The sequence below is a fragment of the Lepidothrix coronata genome, unplaced genomic scaffold, assembly GCF_001604755.1.
Source record: "Lepidothrix coronata isolate B3197 unplaced genomic scaffold, Lepidothrix_coronata-1.0 Scaffold64, whole genome shotgun sequence".
Lineage (NCBI taxonomy): Eukaryota > Metazoa > Chordata > Aves > Passeriformes > Pipridae > Lepidothrix > Lepidothrix coronata.
The window spans coordinates 3,355,295-3,376,148 of NW_016690244.1; the positions used below are offsets into that span (position 1 = coordinate 3,355,295).

The 20,854-nt window shown below is 36.6% G+C and overlaps 1 protein-coding gene across 7 annotated transcripts in view; it reads right to left on the reverse strand.

Annotated features, from left to right (window-relative positions):
* Positions 1 to 1,173: 1,173 nt before the first annotated feature.
* The window catches only part of TOPAZ1 (testis and ovary specific PAZ domain containing 1), a 43,301-nt gene continuing 23,620 nt past the window's right edge, over positions 1,174 to 20,854 (reverse strand). For 2 of the 7 annotated variants that reach the window (XM_017817988.1, XM_017817987.1), the window contains exons 9-21: positions 19,822 to 19,885; positions 18,526 to 18,677; positions 18,213 to 18,305; positions 17,815 to 17,930; positions 16,320 to 16,389; positions 15,139 to 15,313; positions 13,614 to 13,714; positions 9,560 to 9,725; positions 8,588 to 8,752; positions 7,343 to 7,546; positions 6,092 to 6,275; positions 4,655 to 4,850; positions 1,176 to 1,884 (exon numbers count right to left, since the gene is read on the reverse strand). In XM_017817988.1, coding sequence (XP_017673477.1) covers positions 1,702 to 1,884; positions 4,655 to 4,850; positions 6,092 to 6,275; positions 7,343 to 7,546; positions 8,588 to 8,752; positions 9,560 to 9,725; positions 13,614 to 13,714; positions 15,139 to 15,313; positions 16,320 to 16,389; positions 17,815 to 17,930; positions 18,213 to 18,305; positions 18,526 to 18,677; positions 19,822 to 19,885 — 1,869 coding nt within the window. In that variant the 3' untranslated portion in view covers positions 1,176 to 1,701. Of the gene's footprint in view, positions 1,885 to 4,640; positions 4,851 to 6,091; positions 6,276 to 7,342; positions 7,547 to 8,587; positions 8,753 to 9,559; positions 9,726 to 13,613; positions 13,715 to 15,138; positions 15,314 to 16,319; positions 16,390 to 17,814; positions 17,931 to 18,212; positions 18,306 to 18,525; positions 18,678 to 19,821; positions 19,886 to 20,854 lie in introns of all 7 variants that reach the window. The other 5 variants (XM_017817989.1, XM_017817993.1, XM_017817990.1 and 2 more) reach the window with 5 other exon arrangements.

Consider the following 20,854-nt stretch of genomic DNA (forward strand, 5'->3'; position numbering starts at 1 on the left):
ATCCATCTAAGAGAAGGTCACTCTAAACAAACCTACGTCCTGAGACCCTCACTGCCACTGTCCAAGCTTGCTTGGCCCCGGCAGATGAACCTCAGGATTAAAGGGTGGGCTCAGTTCAGCGCACGCTGGGTCTCACCTAAAAAATCCACTGCGCAGGCTCGAAGGGTTAATGACCTTTCCCAAATCTTCACTCACGAAGACTGGCCATATTATATTATTATTCCCTATCTGTACCCAGGACACATCCCACTGGCTCAGCAAGCAGCACAGATTTCCAAATTGAAAGTTTCTTTCACACCAGATAAAATTATCGTCTGAAAAAGTTTGTATTTTGACCACTTGTCCCCTAACAGAATGAGAATTTTAAGCATTCTTTTTGCTTAATTCTAAGTTGCTACAAGTGGCAATGGAGCTGTTTTCTCCTTACTCCTTTGTTTGTTCCGGTCCTGGATCTGCACGTCAAAAAGGAGCATCAGTTTCTTGGAGAAACAGTTCCATCACAGGCAATGGCACAGAACTCAGACCAATCACGTCAGCATTAATTTTTGATACTACTCATCATCCTAGCAATTTTAGAAGAAGTTACGCAGAAGGAGCTAAGACTGAAAAATGTAGATCTGGGATCTGCAAAAAACCCTCCCAAAAAACCCAAGCCCATGATGACGCAAGATACATCTGGAGAATGTGAAAGGACAAGAGATGTGAAGTAGTCATTGCTTTTAATGTGGCCGTATTTTACTAAGATGAGGAATATGGCATTAAGATTTTAGTAATTAAAGTTCCATTACTATACCAGGGACATTTTATTATTTTTCCTGAAGTGAAACTCTCACTGACATCCACTTGAATTCTTCAGTAAACTGAGCACAGCCTGTAACCCTGGCTGTAGCCTCATCTCAAGTCTACAGTTACAACTGGAAGCTGGCCATCTCCACAGCTGGGAGTTTCAGCCCAATTTATTCATGAGCATTTGCTACACTATGTGCTCTGGTGTGGTTAAAAACTGCACAGTCTGACTGATTTCACACTTTCTTAACCTCCCCATGCAGCATATCATACTCCAGATTCTTGTAGTAGCTACAAGATATTAAACTGTCCACATCTACTTTGCTGTTTCCCCATCCTCCCACATACCTAAGAACGTTAATTACAGGGATCTGAATAGGGATCTGAATAGAATTAAATAATTTAATGACAATACAGACACTCAGATATCTTGAATATTTTATATAAAGAATAAAAAACCATTTATTAACATCTTAACAACTTCTCCAAAGGGACCCCCCCAATTGCTCTTTATAAAACACAGTGTCAAGCTCCTATTTCCAGCTTTTCACCTCCGTCCCCCACGTGGGTTCAGAAACTCTCAAAACTATCAATGCTTTGAAATAAAACTGTGGTAAGCCTTTCAAACCCCATTATTCTGTTTTAGTTACAAGAAACTGTCCATACCTAACAAAAGCAATCTTTCCAAGAGCATACCGTGTAATCAGTGAAAACTGAAAAATATTTTCAGAGGCAATTTCTCATGCATCTAACAACATTCCAGCGTTGTCTACACCAAGCTACCAAGCACAACATAGGAAAGTTTTTATTTGCACATTTTTCTGTCTGTCTCTGCAAAAAGGTACACATACATTTTATTTCCTGTATGAAAAACTTTATCAAATTAGTTGCTTAAAGTCAAACACAGAAGTTCTTTCAGTTTAACTTACATCTGGGAAAAAGCAAAAATATGGATATCGTCAATATATTGAGTGGCTGGCTCTGCAAAACAGCATTGTCTCTATTGTACTTAACTTTACTCTTCAGAACATTTTTCCATCTTTCCAGGCTTGTTTCCATTCCACACTGGAGTTTTGTCTTGTTTGGCCCATGGAATTTCTGTTACCAAAATACCGAGAATGTTACTCAAGAAACCTTTCTGGCCTTTTGATACACATCAAAATGGCCAGAATTGTACTGTATTTCATGTAGACCTAGACAGGACAAAAATGTGAAACACAGGACTTAACAGCAAAGTTTTTTAAATTGCCTACTGGTTTGTCACGTGGGTATATATATATATTTCCCATGTATATATATATTTCTCATGTATATATATATACACACATATATATATATATATCTACAGGGAGAAACACTATATTGCCAGAAAGACCAGAAGCCCCAGCTGTAACAAAAGTTCTGAGCAATGATATGGGGAGCTTGCATTGCTGGTTAATATAAAACATGACAGAGACTGCATCCTATCAGCTGAAGATGATACTCAGGAGATGGAGCCAAAACATTGCAAAAATTTTACACAGTTCCAAGTTAAACCTGAAGGTCAATGATTAACCTCTGTCTGAAAAAGAAAGCAACATTTGGGTTTTTTTTCTGGGGATGACCTAAGTGAAAATTCAAGGTTGCTTACAGTGGAAAGAATTCTGCTGTCTCTAGAACATCCCAAGATTTGAAGCCATACAGATTACAAAGAGAATTTTGTCCTTCTGCATCTCTCAAACACAGTATTAGCCACATCTGGTACTGCTTACAGAAATGTGGGATTTAGCTGAGGGTCAGATAGCCTCTTAATTTCCCAGGGAAATTAAGCTACAAAGGATCTTACAAAAAGTAATTATCAAAAATTACTTAGTTTCTCACTACCAGTTTTAGTTCGTTGAAACCTTCCAAAATTGCTCTTGTCACTAATGCTGGAGTGGCTGCAAGAACATCAGTTTAGATCCCTCACTGGAAACCTGGTCACTTCTTACCCAGTCTTTCAGCTCCTGGGAAGCAAATGCAATTGGATTTGACCAGGTAGATGGCCTTACAAATGGCAGAGCCATCTCGGTGAATACCAAGGGGTGGAACCCAAAGTTTGTTTGAACAAGTGCCAACTGTACTTCAAGAAATTTTGAGGTAAGGGGCTTTTAAAGAAATGCCATTTGATTGTTATTACTGAATCCACCATTTTTTAGAGGGAAGACAGATGAGATCCTCACAGAAGAATGAAAACACAAGAGCCTCTATCTTTGCATTTTTTTCTGTACAGGTGGCACAGGAGGAAAGTAGTGATCTTGGCTGTCACCGCAGTCAATACTCTCCTCCAGTAGCAACTCCCAGACAGACTGGATGAGCAGTGGTATTGAAGAAGGTCAGAACCTGGCCCTGAAGAGGGTCAGGAATCTAAGAACTGATAATCAGGTTCATGACATCAGATTAATGGCATGAACCTTAAGACGAGAGTGGCAACCTCCCCCAGAGAGAAGAACCACCAACACCCTTTCAAAACCCTCCACAACCATCCAGGAACAAGATCATGGCGGCTTTCATAATTCAGAGGTACTCTGTGGCTCAAACTGCCACAAAAGGACACCTGCAATAATGCTCTTGGAACTGGGAAGAGACTTACGCTGCCCGAAGGGAGGGAAAGATTTTTCAAACATTCAGGTCTTATGCCACCATCTTGATCTCCCTTATGATGGAACAGCCTTAAAAACACGTGAATTTCTCTACCCAAAAGAGCAGAACTGTTCAGAACAAAAAGCTTTGGAAGGGATGGAGAGCAGGACGAAAAGAGCTGTATTACTGGCATGTTTGTGAAGGTTGGTACTGGAGATATAAACTAACACTACACAAAGTGGGGAGCTCAGGCAACTATCAGCTTTGACAGAGGTCCCACTGATTTGCCACAAGAGCTTTTCTGATATGAAATGTGTGTCTCTTCTTACTCAGCCTGCAGATCAGTAGATGGAAGTGTGACTTGAGCGATTCATGCTCCGAATCTGATTCAGAATTTGCAGGTGGGAAAAAAGAAATCCTGAAGAACCAGGGATGGTGGTACAAGCTTGCTAGAAGCCTCCATCTCATCGTGCATTTGGCAGAAACTAAAAAATGGGCTAACTCACCTTCCTCTAAGAGCATAACCAAGGGAGAAAGCAAGTTTTCCTTTTCAGTGGAAGTACCCATATATACAAATGTGAAGCTACACATGAGCTATTATCAAGATACAACTAACCCTTCATCTGTGAGCAACATGTGTCTGTGAAGAAAGGTGTCCTAAGTCAGGCATATCTCAAGTGATTTTGAAGTTATTTTCATCTCAGTGCTTTTTATTGGGATCTTGCAGTAAGGAAGTTAACATCTAAGGTGCACACAGATGGGTCAACATCCTCACAAGTTACTGTGAGGAAGACAAAAGGAAACATATTACTTCTACAGACTGTGAAGCAATGTGGAAAATACCTCACACAAGAACAGCAGATACACTCAATCAGTGCACTTACCTATACTTATACTACACTTACACTATCACCTGCTGGGAGAAACAAGTCAGTACTAGATTCTCTGTAAAAAAGGAGAATGTAGGTTCTGAGGCTGCAGCTTCCTCAATATCTAATGATGTCATTACAGAACATCTATATAAGTCAGTGTGACATTTATATACTTAGGGAAAAAAATTACTCTTTTTGTGCTACTATCTGCATTATCATCAATATCAGTATTTAAAAACACAACTTGAGTTTGAAACATTGCTGTCAATCTGTAAGGCACAGTCTGAACACAGTGGGAACTGCCTTTATTACTCTGTATTATTTTGAAGAATGATTGCTTTAACCATTAAAAAACAAAAGTCTTAACTATTTAATAACTACCGAAACAGCCAGACCTCCTCAGCCCATTTCATATTCTCCTGAAGCCATTTTAGAGCAGATGAAAGCTCCAGGCTGTAAACCTCTTCCATATGAACATTCATTGTCATATGCTTAAGAAAAAGCTTTGGATCAGATAAACGAGCTGCTAGAATCAGTCTCTCCACTGCCATTTGATAGGCACTGTTATCCTGAACTGTCTGATCTTCACATCTGTAAGAGAATTTTCACAAATACAAAATTAGGTACCATACAGGCCTTGTGTTGCTTGCCTGGCAGCAACACTACTGGCAGCAAGATTACAGAAATATTAAAATAAATCCATGTATTCACTTCACTGATAATACATTATGTTAATTTCTAGACAGATTTTAGATTATTATTCTGAAGAATTAAAAAGTCAGAAAAAGTATATTTTTAATATATTTTACAGTAATGAAATGTAGTAGGCTTTAATGCCAGTGCAAAGTAGCTCTGCAATATTCACAATTCATGAAAAAATATTTGTCTCTGGGCTGGAAAATTCAGTAAAGGAATGCAAACCAAAAAGGTTTAATCATTTTTGGCATGTAATCACTTTTGGAACAAGGCTGTGCCTAAGTTACATGCCTTTATTTTTTTGCAAGAGCAGAACTTACTCTTTAAGAAAACAAGCAGAGGTACAATAGCATACATATGAAAACAAGAGATAAAAACCTCCTCATTTATCAAAGGAACAAAATTAAGAGGTGTATTCCTTGGGAAGGATACAGAGGAAGGAAGACAAAATACTAAAGTTTTGGAGATGCACGTGTTCATAGTTCTTAACAAATGTAGCTTTTCTATGCAGTTACATTATGATGCTGAGCCAGTCAGTCTCAGAGAAAAGTGGGTCTTGAAAAATAAAATTACAGGTATAACCTAGTGACAATGGTTGGTGGTTTACAGACAAATGGAAAAAAAAGCAACAAAACACATTTCTAATCTGGATGTATTAAGACTCACAGAAAGTGGGAAAAGAAAACACTAATAAACTTAATATTGAGCTATTCCTCATAAAGAAAATTAAATAAAATGGCTTCATGCACTTTCCAAAAAACAGCCAAGAAATGTTAAGAGTTGGTTTTTGAAAGAATCAACATTTTGACTGTGCCCTTCTACTCCAGTACTTAACCACAACACAACAATCTATATAGCAAGGTATTAAGTCATCCCGTTTTTGAATATACAGTACATTCTTAGTGCGGCAGACACATTCAGTTAGGAAACACAAGTCACTATCACTCTGGAACTACTACTTTTCTGCTACACACGTGTAGAAATTATAATGATAAAAAAAACCCCAATTCCGAAACAAAGATTAAAAACAAGTTTAAAACCAAGCATCCTCTTTCCTAGACAGTGGGAAATAGGATCTCTTGTTAATTACCTCATAACATGAACAATCAAAATAGTACATTTATATGACAACAAACCTTTTCAGTATTATTTGAAGAGTCTGACTAGTAGTCATTGGACTTTGAATATAACTGGCATTTGAAACAAGAAATATTTCAATGGCCAACAGCATCTCAACTTCAGACAGGTAAGATGGAATCTTCAAAAGTTTGTGGTATGAATTTCCCTGCAGCTGTGGGTAGCAACCCAATGATAAAGCATCTGAGAATAAATGCAGAAACATGAGGAATTAGGACCACCAGTACTTAACACAGATCTGTTTTCTTCTCTGTGTGACTAAATGTGGAAAAAACCCAAACCCTTAATAGATTTTACTATTTCACCGATGAAGTGGCCTGATTTGAGAACTTAGCAAATAGTATTCACACATAATATTCACTGTTGTAAAATGTTATTTTTTTCCATGAGTATTATCAGCTATGATTAAAAAGCTCTGACAGAAATCTGGAGACACCAAGTGTGTAATAACACAAGTACAACTTATGGCAGGTCAGACAGAAGCTCTATTAATCATGATCAAAGTGAGAGAACATTTGAACAGCACCTCCTGCTTTTTTCCCCTAACTTCTGTTAAGTGATCCCAGCAACCCAACCTACATATACAGCATTTTAGGGGGGGAGAAAAAAAGAGAGATGAGGAAAAACTATCATTTTAAGGTTAAAAAAGAACAAGAGGGATGGACTCAAAGTAGACTGCTAACCACCACAATTCTAAGACAGAATCAAACAGTAAATAATGTGACAATGTGGAGCGACAACTCTTGGTGGACCCCAGCAGAGTGGCACACCCAGTATTATCTTAGCTCAGAAATGGGGAGTTGAAAACAATTTCTGACTATTAGCTTTTAGTTGAAAGGCATTTTCTTATAGTTAGGATAAACTTCTTAGCCAGACTTCTCAAATCTTACATATTAATAATTTTAGCACCACAGCTCTAAACAGATGTATAAGGAAATATAATTTGCCTAGATGAAAAAGTGAAGATGATGCAATTTTCAATCATTTCAAGGGTTCACATTTCTGAAAATCTGAAACTGAATATAAAAAATTTATTTAATCAAAATTACATTTACTTCAATGCCAGGTAGTATGCAATGATTCTTATTTTCAACTATTTCCTAATAAATACTTTGGTTACAAATAAATTCCTGAGAGTGACACAGAAAGTACTGTTTTTCTCTTACCCATTTCTTCCCAACATACTGAGATGTTATAAGCATGTTATCCAAAGACTGTAAGGGAAGGACATTGTTTAAGAAGCCACTTACTTTTGTAATATGTCCTAGCTTTAGACCACAAAGAACTTCTTCCCAAAGCTGTGATTAATCTTCTAAGTAAAATAAAATCAATAGCAATATTTTTTGAAAGCATGAAGTCTACTGCAGAAGATGAGACCCCAAGGCTCTTGTTCTCAAAACAGGCATTTATCAGCTTGTTAAAAAGGCAGCTGTACTGAGAAACATCTACAATATCTGAAATGAAATGAAGAATATTAACTACTGAAGTCAAATGCAAATCTAATTGAAGAATCACTTCCCAATCAGTATCTAAATGAGGACTCTTGCTTCTATCAGTAAAATGGAACATGGGATAACATGAATGCTTTTTTCATCAGAAGTCTTTTCATACACTAGTTCATTTATATTGTGAAAGAGAAGTGTTAAGGTCCAAGTAACAATTTGCTGCCCAAACCAAGAGGATCAGATAAAAATACATTCACTTGCTCAAACTTATAAATACAATCTTTACCTGATCTCTTGGGCTTAAAACTCCCACCAATAAAAATCACCTCAGTGCTTCCAGTTCTGCTTCGACTCTGAACTGTCCCTTTCCTGGCAGGACTGAGCAGCCTTGTTTGTATCCACCTCATGCCTCAAAGAACTGGATCCTTTCAGTACTCTCTAAGTAGATGGTCTTCCAACCAACCTCTCCTAACATTCCTAAAAGCACACACTGGCAACAGACTGAGACCTAAACAGAGGAATCAGCTGAGGTTTCCTCAGTGGAGCTTAAGCAACTATGCATCTCATTCTGAAGTACGTGTCCAGAATTTGCAAGATAAATTGAGCCCAAAAGAGCACTTAGTTCTTAGCATGGTATGTAAAAGATGTCTAGGTTAGCTAGCTCAGTTATAGGAAAAAAAAACCCCTAAGGCATTCATCTGAAATTAGGATAAAATTAATCATGCCAATTATATCCCTATTTGATTTCACTGTATAGACTCTGTGTGATCCTTAAAAATTTAATGGGTCTTTCCTGTTGCCCTGTGTAATTGAGTCAATTGGAAAAAGAGGACAGGTGTATAAACACTGTGTGTGTGAGAGTGAGTGTGTGTGGCAAGAGCTGCAGAGTAAAATACGAATTTAAACTAACACAACACTCTGGAAAAAAAACCAGGCTTGTCTAAAACCATCTTACTTCTTCAACAAATTTTAGCTGGAAAACAGAAAGAAGAGCACAGAATTATCTTTTAAATTTTTAAGTCTTAACACAGTACCTTTTTCTTTACTTACCAGAATGTTTTTGCAAGCCTGGGAAGTTCTGCAGAACTTCAAAAGCCTGCCTGTACAAACTCTTACTCAAGTATTTGTGCACTAGGGTATGTAACAGATTGCGTCGATTGAGGATGTCCATTTTATCACAAGGCCACAATGGTGCATTTGTGGTCCACTCTGACTCTGTGGCAAACAACAGTGCAGTGTTATTTCTGTGAACTGAAACTGCTGGGCGCTGAGATTTTTGGCCATTAAGAATATACTGTAAACTGTAACATAAATTTCAGATCTGCACAGAAAATGCAGTTCTAGTTATTAATAATTCATTCCTTATGACAAATGCTCTTCTGATGGATTCTCTGAACCTTTATATTGTAAAATACTGTTAAACATCACAAAAGTAAAATGGACTGTCAGTGACATATATACATTTGTAAATACCTATATATATCTATAAAACTGAGTAGCAAATTTTAGATCCTAATATTAATTTATAGAACACATTCTATTCTTTATACTTCTGAGTTTCTTCTCCTTTCAGGAGATCAGAATTCCAAAAAGCCGGAAATAATATGTTATTTAACTGCAGAAATATGGTACTATTCCAAAGTAATTATATTAAATGGGGATACTGATAGGCATAAAGAAACACTGTATTGACCCAAGCCTGAAATTTTTTGACATTGAATGTCCCCTGGCTCAAAGGAAATCTACATGGAGCAGGGTCATTTTCCAAGCTGCACTCCTCCCTCATTACAGCAGACTTTTGTGTAGAACGGTGTTGATACCAGACTACTGCAAAAACTTTTCTGAAAAATATTATGTATTATATTATTTCTTATACATATCAAGACTACTACTAACCAGTAAGATGGATCACATTTGCTTTTGTTGTCCCAGTATTATTAACTTTATTTAGTAACATAAAGCAGCTTGTATCTTTTATCTAAAATTTGTCATAGAAGGGACAAATTTAAGTCAAAAGCTTACCTCTCAATACCCTTGTCGCTCCATCCAAACTTCCACAATTAAGGAAGATTTCTGCAGCTTTATTAACAATCTGACATCTTGATGCTGACTTCCCTGCACCTATAAGTCCTTTCATGAGTGTAAAATGTATCTGTAGCTCGTGCAGTTTATCCAAAACCTTCCTTCCCTAGTGTTAAGAGGGAGAAGGGAAACGGGGAAGGTCAGAGAAAGCAGTGGTATCAGTGAACAAGGAGTGTATTTACACAAAATACAGCAGATTTAATTTAGTGGTATAGATTTACAGGCATCAGTTCAGTTATCCAAACTGAGTCAGGGGAGAAAACTTCTAAAGCAAAACTTCTAAAGAAGGGTTAAGTTTTTTTTGTTTTACTATGTAGGCAAAAAACCTTGACCAACCCCTCGTTGAAGAGTTCCCAGCACACTATTCCCCACTATTTCTATTATATAATGTCCCTATACAGTATTTTTAATATACTTTGTAATTAATTTCTATCTGCTTAGTTAATTTTTTTATTTTTGATTCCATTCAGCACTACATAATCTGCAAAATTCTAAAAAGATCATACAAGGATTTTTCTTTTTGCAGTAGAGCTATAATTGTTAAATTGAAATCATTACTCCAACATAAGCGAAAGCAAACACTGATAGTTGTATGCAGCAGGACAATAAACTGGAAAAAGTTGGGCCTATCTGGCCAACAGTGTAACAACCAACAACTTGGTTGACTGCCAAGATTCCAGGCTGATACTCAGACTGGTTTCCTAGAGAAGCTTCGTCTTAACTTTTTCATTGTTCTTTTCAGTCAAAACCGGAAGAAAGGTAGCAGTCTCAAAGATAATTAAGATCTGACCAATCTAAAATAGGTAATGATGAAGTCAAGGTGGGATATCACAATAATGTTCCCAGCAAGGCAAGGCCAGGCAGAATTCAGTACTTGCCCTGTCTGGCCGCACCTTGCTAGTCAAGCAACACGGACCAAGCTCCAAACGAGATGTGTTTCAGCTCTTGTTTAGTGGGTGCATCAATGAGGAAGCAGCTTATTAAAAATTGTGGTTTTGTGTGAGCATGCATTGTGGTGGCAGAATAAGGGTCATGAAGGTAGAGAGAAAGGGAAGTTTAGGAGAACAGAGAAGCTGACAGAAAATGAAACTCACTTGCAAGAAGCTCATGATTTGAAAATGCTTTATGCATATGTACATACATACTGCAGACTGGCATGTGCTCAAAACTGGAGACTTTCAAAGCCCTACAGGTATCTGCAATTGTTTATCTCAGCAAAACGCATAAAAATACTAGAAGTATCACTGCAGTTAACATTTAAAGTGTGAAGAACCCATTCAACTGTAGATGTACGCAGCTGAAGGGGAAACTTACATACCAGAAAGACTCAGATGAGAGCAAAACAGAAACTTGAAAATCTAAGTGCAAACCAGAGACAAAATATAAAATTTAGGAGGAACTGCATCTATTCCATCCTTCTGGCAAAAGGAGGGGCCACTGAGAAGTCTTCTTTATAGGAAGACGGAAAGCATGCAGCTATAAGCAGAGAAATAATCTATAAAGGAAGGGCACTCAAAATCCAGTTGTGGAATGAGATCCTTAATTGGACTAGAACCTCTGACCAATTCTCTGAAATATTAAAAAGCTGGAAAAAAAATAAACCATAGCAAAGTCCTGCAAGATAGGAAATAGATGAAATAGGAAGCGGGTGAAATAACTGGCAAAGGAGCATTAATGTTACAGGATTCTCTACAAGTACATATCCAGAAAGCAGTCTAATGTTGCTTGAAGAGCCACTTCCATGGAAGACGTATTCATGTTTCAAATCTGCATGTTTTTTTCAAAGTACATCTGTTTTATGAACCTTCCTTACCTCCTACAAAGAACGCTCTCTTCAGGACCAAGGAGCATACATATTTCCCCCCTGAGAGCCACCAATCATCAAAGCTATGCAATAAAGGGGTTTGATGTTCATGAAAGAAAAGCGAGCTGAAAAGCATATCTAGAGTTTCAGATAGTCCAGCATATTCATAAAATGGCACAGGGCATGTCCTAAAGCACAGTATCAAGTAGATACTAGCCTCTAACCACAGGATTAGGGATTTATCTGATACATATAATGGAGTGAAACTGATTGGAGAATGGTAGAAATGATAGATCCCTGAAGCGGAGATCAATTTGGGACCTGCTAGTTCTGATAAAAATCATTCAGAGCAGAGCCTCATTCACATTCCCATATGGTCAGCACAGGTTGTCTATAAGGCTGTTTGAAGATCTTGGTCAGCAGTCCGTTGAAAAGTGGGTTTGATACCTAATGCAACATTTTCAAAGAAATCATGATCTTTTGCTCCAGACATGAAAAAAATCATAGTATTGAAAGAAGCATCTACTTTTAGTAACTCATGTTGTACAAGAAAAACACTACACATGCTTTTGACAACTTCCACCTCTGAAATTAGGACATGAAGATGAATGTCCTTGGAATATTAGGGATTATGCAATCCAAGTATCAGGATCACCCTTAAGAAGTATCTGTAAAACAGCTAAAATGTATGAATGCATATGAACACTATATGCTGAAGAAGACAGCCAAATCCCAAGCCAAACTAAACTCTTCAATGGGCATGTGAGCACTACCACTCCTCAATGCCAAAAATTTATATCACCTCTTCTATGGTTAGGACTATCTTAACTGTTCTATCTGCTAAGTTTTGTGGAACAAAAATGCCTAAAAACGTTCTAGCGCAGTATTACGTAAGTGCTAATGCAAAGAGCCTCTCTCCTTCCCTTTACTCTTAAACAGTACCACACTGTGCTGTAGCTTGACAGGGACCTGCTAAATTCAACTCAACAAGCTGATGCTGAAAAATTAATGATTCATCAGAACAGGTGTACTGCTTCTAGACTAATCACCTCTATCAAATATCTCCTGGGACCTGGCTTAACCATTAGCACAAAAGACAATTTTATTCCTTGAGGTGAACCAAAATGGGTTCCTTGATGACAATTCACAAAAAAACCCAACCCCAAACTTCAAGAGACAAAGGGAAGAAGACAAAGAGAGCATTTCCTTTTGTTCATAACAATTCATGCTGGAAATCATCTTGTATGGGATGAGGAACATCCCAGTACAGCATAATTATTAGCTGAAAGGATCAGGCCCAAGTTCAGAATTTGATCACTGAACAAAATACACTCCAAAATCGCTGGTGGTTTATATTATTTCTTATGCTGTCACTTGTCATGTTGCATTGTATAGGAGATTCTGTCTGGTATACACCGCTTCCTTCCAGGAAGAAAAAGATGAATTTAACACTGAAGTAGATATTGCTACAGTGAAAGTATGACCAATACTGCATGAGGCCTAAGGAGCGTAAAACATCCAGTCAAAAGTCCAGTCTCTTAGTCCTGGCCCTTTATAATATTTGACAGCAAAGAAAGCATTGTAAAGGGTATTTCTTTGGGATGTCCGAGTTTTGCAAGATTCACAGAATTTAGAAATTTATTTTCTACCAAAGAAAAGCACTTCCAGTGGAGTTCTGAGGAACAGTTCACCAAGAGCAGCAGCAGCCTTGCTACGCTGCTTTTCTGTCTTTCTGGCCTTATCCATGCTATTTGAGGCCAGATGCAGAAGCACCAGTGCAGGAAATTGCCGAAACTTCTCTAAATATCACTTGAGTTGTGAGGTCTCAAAACGCAGCATTATTGCCAGACAGAAGAAACACACATTTCCGGGAAACAATCCCATCAGCACCTCACCCTAGAATATCAGGAAGACTGGTCTCCTAATTCAGATTCAACCTCAGCTCAGAAATATCACAAGCTGAACCTGAACAATCAAATTCCTAGGTCGCAAGACAAAGTTATGATGGGCTCCACAGAAGCCCACTGCTCAGAAAGGCACAGTGAAATGCTTTGATCCAGCTGGACAATTAAGAAGTATTAAGATGGTGAGGAGGCAGGTGGAGCCATTCAACTAGAGAAACACAATTTAACATCTAGAAGAGAAATTACTACTTTTTCTTCACGTCAGGTTCCCATAGTCCAAGTATACCTTCGTCCACTGCAGTACTTCATGATAAGAATACATTACGCTTATTCCAGTCCTTCCAATGAAAAGTCTGTCTGCTTCGTTAGGTTGTGAATTTTTCATTACTGGAAAGAAAACGAAAAGCATTTTTAAAAAAAATTTACATGTAAATGCAGTTTAAAAGAAATTAAATGCTTGAAAAACACAGTCGTGAAAATATCAAATCCGTTTTCTGAAATATTTACCAGTAAAAGTAGTAACTCCTTAAGTCCTAACCCTGGAAGTAGGGTAAGTAACTACAGTTTATTCAGACAGTATTTCATAGTAGTCTAAGTCATCTATAAAATAACTGGACATATAATGGCATAATTTAGCAACATCATTATTTGTAAAGTAAGCTTTACATTTTCTGGCAACATGAAGAAATTTTGGTAATTGCAGAACTGAGTAATTACAAGTTTTTCCAAACGTATTGTACCACCTCTTTGGTCTCAACCCATTCAGGTGTGGGAATATTTTTTGTACCATTAGAAAATAAAAATAAATATTTTAAAATGTAGTGTTTATTTACCTTGTATTTGCAATTTCTATTTTTGTATATGCTCTCTAATGCATTTAATATATTAGCGCAGTAGTACATAAAAAATTGGGGGTGAGTGCTCAAAAATCTTTTACTGATGGAGGTGCCTATCAGTTTGGAGACCACTGCTCTAGGGAAGACAGACTAAGTTCCAAGCTCTGCCAAAATATTCTCTCTGTGTCACAACTGGAAGCTGTGATAGCCATTTAGTAATACAGAAGTCTGTGGTCAGAAAGGTCATGTCACATATCTGGAATAAGTATTCATCATGTTTTAGTAGTTAATACAGGATGAAAAGTATCTGAGTCGTCCCTTATAAAACACTTAAATATCCCACTGACACTTCACTGAGCCTCAGTAATTTGTGAGCTTATCAGGAAGAATGATACAGATATGCAAATGAAGGGGCATACGGAGGAAAGGGGCAACTAGAAGGTGTTTTGTGGACACAGCACTTGGAGAAACTCTTGGTTCTTTAGAGAATACTTCTAAAATCCAAATTACTAAGGAAAAGCAATAAATTATGTATATGATGTAACCCTGTTCAAGGTGTTTTAAAATACACGACTATATATATATATTGACAACTCTAAAGTTTATTTATGCTATTAATAGTGTGACACTTCACATGACAATACTTAAATACATTTGCCTTTTTCCTGAGTATAGGCCATTCTTATTAAAAGACCACAAATTTTGGGTTCTCTTCTTGATTTCACAAAGATCAAGTGTTCCTCCTTCAGAATTTTCTTCTGACTTTAAGTGTAAGCTCTGTGGACTTTACTTCTAGTAGAAAATGTCTTCTACTGAACATTACAGCTGATTGCATTTGCAACTCAAGAAATTCTGAACACTGTAACATAAAATTAACTAATAATCATAAAACCATACAAAACAATTTTTTATCTCTTTTAAAACTCTACAAAGAAAAGGGATGAACAAAAAGTATTTATTGTATCTTAATTTTACCTGCATCAGCAAAATCACAGAAAGGAACTTCTGGTCTGTCTGACTCAGAATCTCTGGTTAGTATTTCAGCAATAGATAAAAATAATTTCTGAAAATCCTCAAAACATTCACATCCAGTTCTTGCATTAAGATACAAAGTTCCCAGCTTGGTCCAATCCCTTTTTTCCTTACAATGCTGTGAAGAAGGCAAGGGATAAAGATAAGCAAACCTGCTTCTAGAACACCAAACAGAAAATATATTGAAATTTGAGAGATACACCTGGGATAGACTAAAGCAGAAAAAAGATAGAGATGAAATGGTACTGCCAAGAACCTTCATGTTCATATGGTACAGTTTCATGTTGCCTAACTTGCATGGACTACTAATTACTTCTGTCCCTCAAGAAATAAAATTTCTTTTTTCATGTCATGACCTCAAACTGAGGAAGCTCATAACTTATGCATCTTATTTAAGAACTGGCATTCATCCAGTATTTACTATCCTTTTTTTTTGACAGGATACACACCGGATTTATGGTTATTTTCTATATGAGTCAGTCGTTTGCTTGTCAGATCACTTGGTAACTTTGGTGTTGAAGGAGTAAAAGAAGGTTCTTCCCTTCTTATATTTCAGTGTCTGGATTTGAGCACTATGTGTGATAATATGTAAACCATAATTGAGCATAATAAGTAATCTGACCTTGAATATGAAACACACAAGTGTCCAACTAAAGAATGTTTTACAGTATTTTCATATTCTTTAAAATTCCTGCTTAGTGTTGTCAAATGCAGCCTTTTACAATTGTGTGTTTTTATACTAGATGTGAATTCTATCTGCTAAATAATATAAATAAATTTTTGGTGAGGAATGATGCACCACTACCAACTACAAGCATAACAAACGTAAGGAATAGGAAATAACTGCTTTAAGTTATAAAATCTTTAAATTAGATGCAAAACCAAGATACAAACTACAAGTATGTAAATTAAAATACTGACATCACAGAAAAGCCAAAGACAGTATTCCCTTGCATGTGAAGCCTTCCCAAACATGGCTTTACATAAAAGCATTTGATCATAAGCTCAATATACTCCATAATAAAGCCCACTAATTTAGAAAGGTGTAGAAATTGCTATTTCTTGTACGTTTCAAGGGCATAGTTTAAGTATTCCAACAAGTCTGAAGAATGCACATACTGTACCTGAATTTCATCTGCTGCTAAGTTGAAATCAAAAAGCCAGTTCTTTTCAAAATGGTGTCTTTCTCTAAATCTTCCATATGAAAAAAATATTAATACTTAATTTTAATACACCCTATTGAACTAAATTATGCACTAGCAGAAGATAAACAACAAAAGACCATATATGAACAATAAACTGATCTGATTTTTGATTCTGTTTACTTCACATTACGCAAACTGCACACTGAAAACACTCATTTACAATCTTGCCAAGGGAAGACAGTAAATGTATTAAACAAATAATTGAGCAGAGCTAGTTTTACAGAATATATTCCCTTGTCTCAGTTGAAGTGTAACTGAAAAGGTACAAATGAGACTTGCAAATCCAGTAAGTAAACACAGAACTGCATTGTATGTATTTCTGACATAAAATGACAACTGCAAATCACCTTCAAATACCTAGGAGCACAACACTTTATTCTGATGCCACCACTGAAATGATGGATACATCTACTCAGTGCGATGCTACGACATAGAAACGCATAACCTACACAGGGCATGTGCTAGCACAGGTAACTGAAGTAGCACAGGTGCTCAGTCTTCAGAGATACAGACCATTTCTCACCTTCAGCCGAACTCACATACATACTGAGGCAACCCGGAAGAAGTCATTACTTTGTGAATCAGATTCCCGATACAAAAAGTGATTAAAATGACCTCCAGCATTTGTGGTAAATTGCATAGGTAAAAAAAACAGAGATCCATGGCTGAAAGTACTCTATGGGAAAAGTATGCAAAAGCAGAAAATAATTTCTACAGTTCTTTCAGTTGGAACACTGGTGGCTTGTTTTCAGATAGTAGATGCTGCATATTTGGTCTCCTCTAAGAATCAAAGGTGTGTTTATGAATCACAAATCTAGTATCTCAGTTTGCACGTGTGTATACGATGCAGATGATACAAAAAAGAAGAAGGATCACAATCTCGTTCAAGCGATGCGGAGGTATCAACAGTTTTGGAACAGATTTGACATTTTGCCCAGCATAATCCAGCAGTACTTAAAAATGATCCTCCTCCCTAGCAGTGTTGGCACAAGTGTTTATCTAATCACACCATAAAGGAAACTAGAAAACTACTTCAGATTGTAACCAATCCTCGTATTGTCTAGAAGGGTTATTTTTTGCAGAAGTATTGTTTGCTTATGTGGGCATAAATGTTATATTAAACCATGATGTTTTGAATTTGACTAGTTATATAAACCTGTAGCACAGCAGGGAGCAGATTGTACAATGATGGTTGATATGGAAAAAAAATAATAATCAGAATCTAAGTTTTGACTTAACATTCCTTGATCTTTGAAGCACAGTAGATTGACACCACTTTAAATACAATTAGGCATGATACGACAGTATTTTAATTCAAAACATCTTTTAAAGATTTTACATAAATTTATAAAAATAGAATCTAAAGCAGGAACTAGACAGATATAATTAGAAAAACAGTTCCTTAAAGACATACCTGGATTTTATGTTCAAAACAACACTTATTTCCCAACTAGAAACTTGCAATTGGTGAAGTAACTTAACAATATAGTCAAAATGGTCTAACTCAAGGAACATACCAGCATCAACGAGCTGTAATATCAAAAAAAGTAAGAAAAGTAAGCATACAAAAAATTGTGATCACTTAACGCATTTTCAGAGGTAAGTGGCAAACAACATTGGGAAAAACATGTCACAGTGAATCTTACTCAAAAAAGAATGGATTAAATAAAAACCCGTACAACCAATTCAGCTACTCACAATAACACTTTTAATATTATTTCAGTACAATTTTTTTAAAGTAATGTGTTTGAGTTTTAAAACAGGGAAAGTATTTCAGAAATTCCAACAAGTAGCAGTAGTACAAACTCATACCTTACGAAAGGTACGGATTAATGTAGGCACAGCATCTCTTAAATTCAAAGAAGCCACTTGCTCAAAAACTTTCAGAAGAACATCTGTAGTTGGCTAATTTAAACAAAAAAAAAAAAGCACAATCAGTTTTGCAATTCTGTTCAGTAACGAAGCTTAGAGATTTTATAATGGGAACTTTTGAACTGCTCCCCTCACCCGAGATTTGAGCACCAGAGTAAAACCAAACTTATTAATACAAATGGCATAATAACTCAAACTTGGAGTGTGGAGAAACTACGGAACAAAGATTTAAAAATATTCCAAAGTCACCTACCAGTGTCTTGATTTCTACGGTTACATTCAATATCCAAAATACCTCCTGCAACAAGCAGTTCTTGAGCAGAGAAACAAGAAGATCATTCAACACTTGAGAAGAAAAATCCACACCAGGAATAACTCCTCTGTAATACCGCACAAATATTTGAACTGAAAAAGCAATTAAATTAATTTCACTTTGGGGTAACTGATGCTAACTATTTAAGCAAGTTATTTCCTTACATTTTAAATGCAGTGTAACAACCCTTAATTATCCAAGATATTATGGGACAGCGATATGGAGAAAAATGTGTGAAAGAATCTAGTTTGAATACAGTGTTAACCTTACTAGATCCAGACTGACTATTATGAAATCCCTCATATAACTGAACTGAACACTGTAAGCCCTGTAGATTTCAAGAAAGCTTAGCTGATTTGGTGCAGGACAAGAAGAATGCACAAAATCAGGTCTGATAACATATGTGTGTCAAGGTAGTAAGGCCTTTCCAGACATGAAGCTCTAGAAAGTGAAGTGCAGTGTTATGGCGGATGGTTTTACAACCTGTTGTATTAGCTAGCTTTCCTTGACAGACACGTACCATAGCTTGCTGGTACACAGTGTTACCCACATTAAAACGCCCAATATTTTAACATGGGAACAATACAGCACTGGGTGGAACTGAGTCCTCCGTTCACATTCTGCTACACCCCGAGAAGCTCTCAAAAACTTAAGACTGCTCAAGACAGGTACAAAAGGAATCGCTGTCCAGAGTGAAAAAAACCCAAACCAAAACAAAGTCCTCTCTGACTGAACTCAAAAGCTCAGATGGATCTGCATCAATTGCAGTTCTTAAAATGGGTTAATCATAATTGCCTGCATATACGGTAATGTGTAAGGACTAAACTAAAGCCGTTTGGGTGCAGTAGCAATACTTCAAGAGCTTCATTCTAAAGGTTTTGGGTTTGTGATGTTTGGCCAGGGTGTTCAAAAGCACCTTAACAAAATTTGAGTTCTGTTTAACATCCCCCCTGCCCCAGTCATGCATTTCTACTCTCAAATCTAGTTACAGTCAGGCTAAGTTCATTTTCTGTGGAAGTAGGTTTCTAACAACCTCCTGAGATAACTGTGTATTTAAATTTCTAGCCTGACTGGGAAATTTAAACACGACAATGCAGGGATTGAGCATATGCATATGAAATAGGAACTTCTTATTTACTGTTGAAGTGGTAACCATTTCTCTCTCGACAACCTATTTTATTTGCTTTAAATAAGCTAAGTATCAAAGATACATGAACAACTACTACTATACCATACCTGCACGTTTTAGGAGGCCTGGTTCTTTGATATTAATGTATGTCCTAAGAATTGCCATGCAAATCTAGGAACAAAAAAAAAAAACAAAAAACAAGCAAAAAAACTTATAATGAAATGTTACCTCAGTTTATGCCAAACAAAAGAACTACCCACAAACATGACTTCCATTATGAAATGAGCTTTACACTGAAAATGCAGTTACTTCAAGATTAGTTTTAATGTGGCAGACTGTAAACAAACAGAAAAAGGGAAGCAGAAAGGTTAAAGTGAAAGGTGGTACGAAAAATTACATGGAACATACCAACTCAGAAGTCAAAAAATCATCCAGATATGAAGACTGTAACATTGATTATCACAAAGAATCACTTATAAGGACACAGAACAAAAAACTCACTAACTTCATTTAATGAACCGTTTCACCCCACACCCACTTAATTAAGAAAAAAAAAAGTCCACATGAGTTATTTGGTATTGGAACGTTCTGTCAGCTTTGTAATACTTACACATTTTGTTCTACCTCTGCAGATGCAGAAAAAAAGACTACTGTGTTTAAATCTTAGAATTCTAAGTTAGGGAAAAAACCCACCTACCCTTTCAGATATCCTCTGTCACTTCTGGAACATTACAGTCTTTCTGCACAACAATGTAAATAGGTCATATTTAATACTATTTTGTGAAATAATGAAAAATCAAGAGACAGGGAATGCCCTAAATTAGTAATCATGTTATTAGAAAATTGAGTCAGGTTTATTTTTACACAAAACTTAAAAATTACAGAGGATCCCCTCATGGAGTTTGTTACACAGCAAATGAACTATCATCAAAGCTAAAGACACTGGCTTGTGGCCAAGACATCTTTCTTTTTTTAAAACCACTAACCTGTTCAGATCATCAAGCCCAAGAACACAAAAACTGTATGTCTAAGTATGTTAAATATAAATCTTACTGTTTTTACTTTGAAACAGTATCATAATGTTACTGAACTATAGTCCAAGATACACCTTTCAGAAAATCATGTCATCATTAATATATG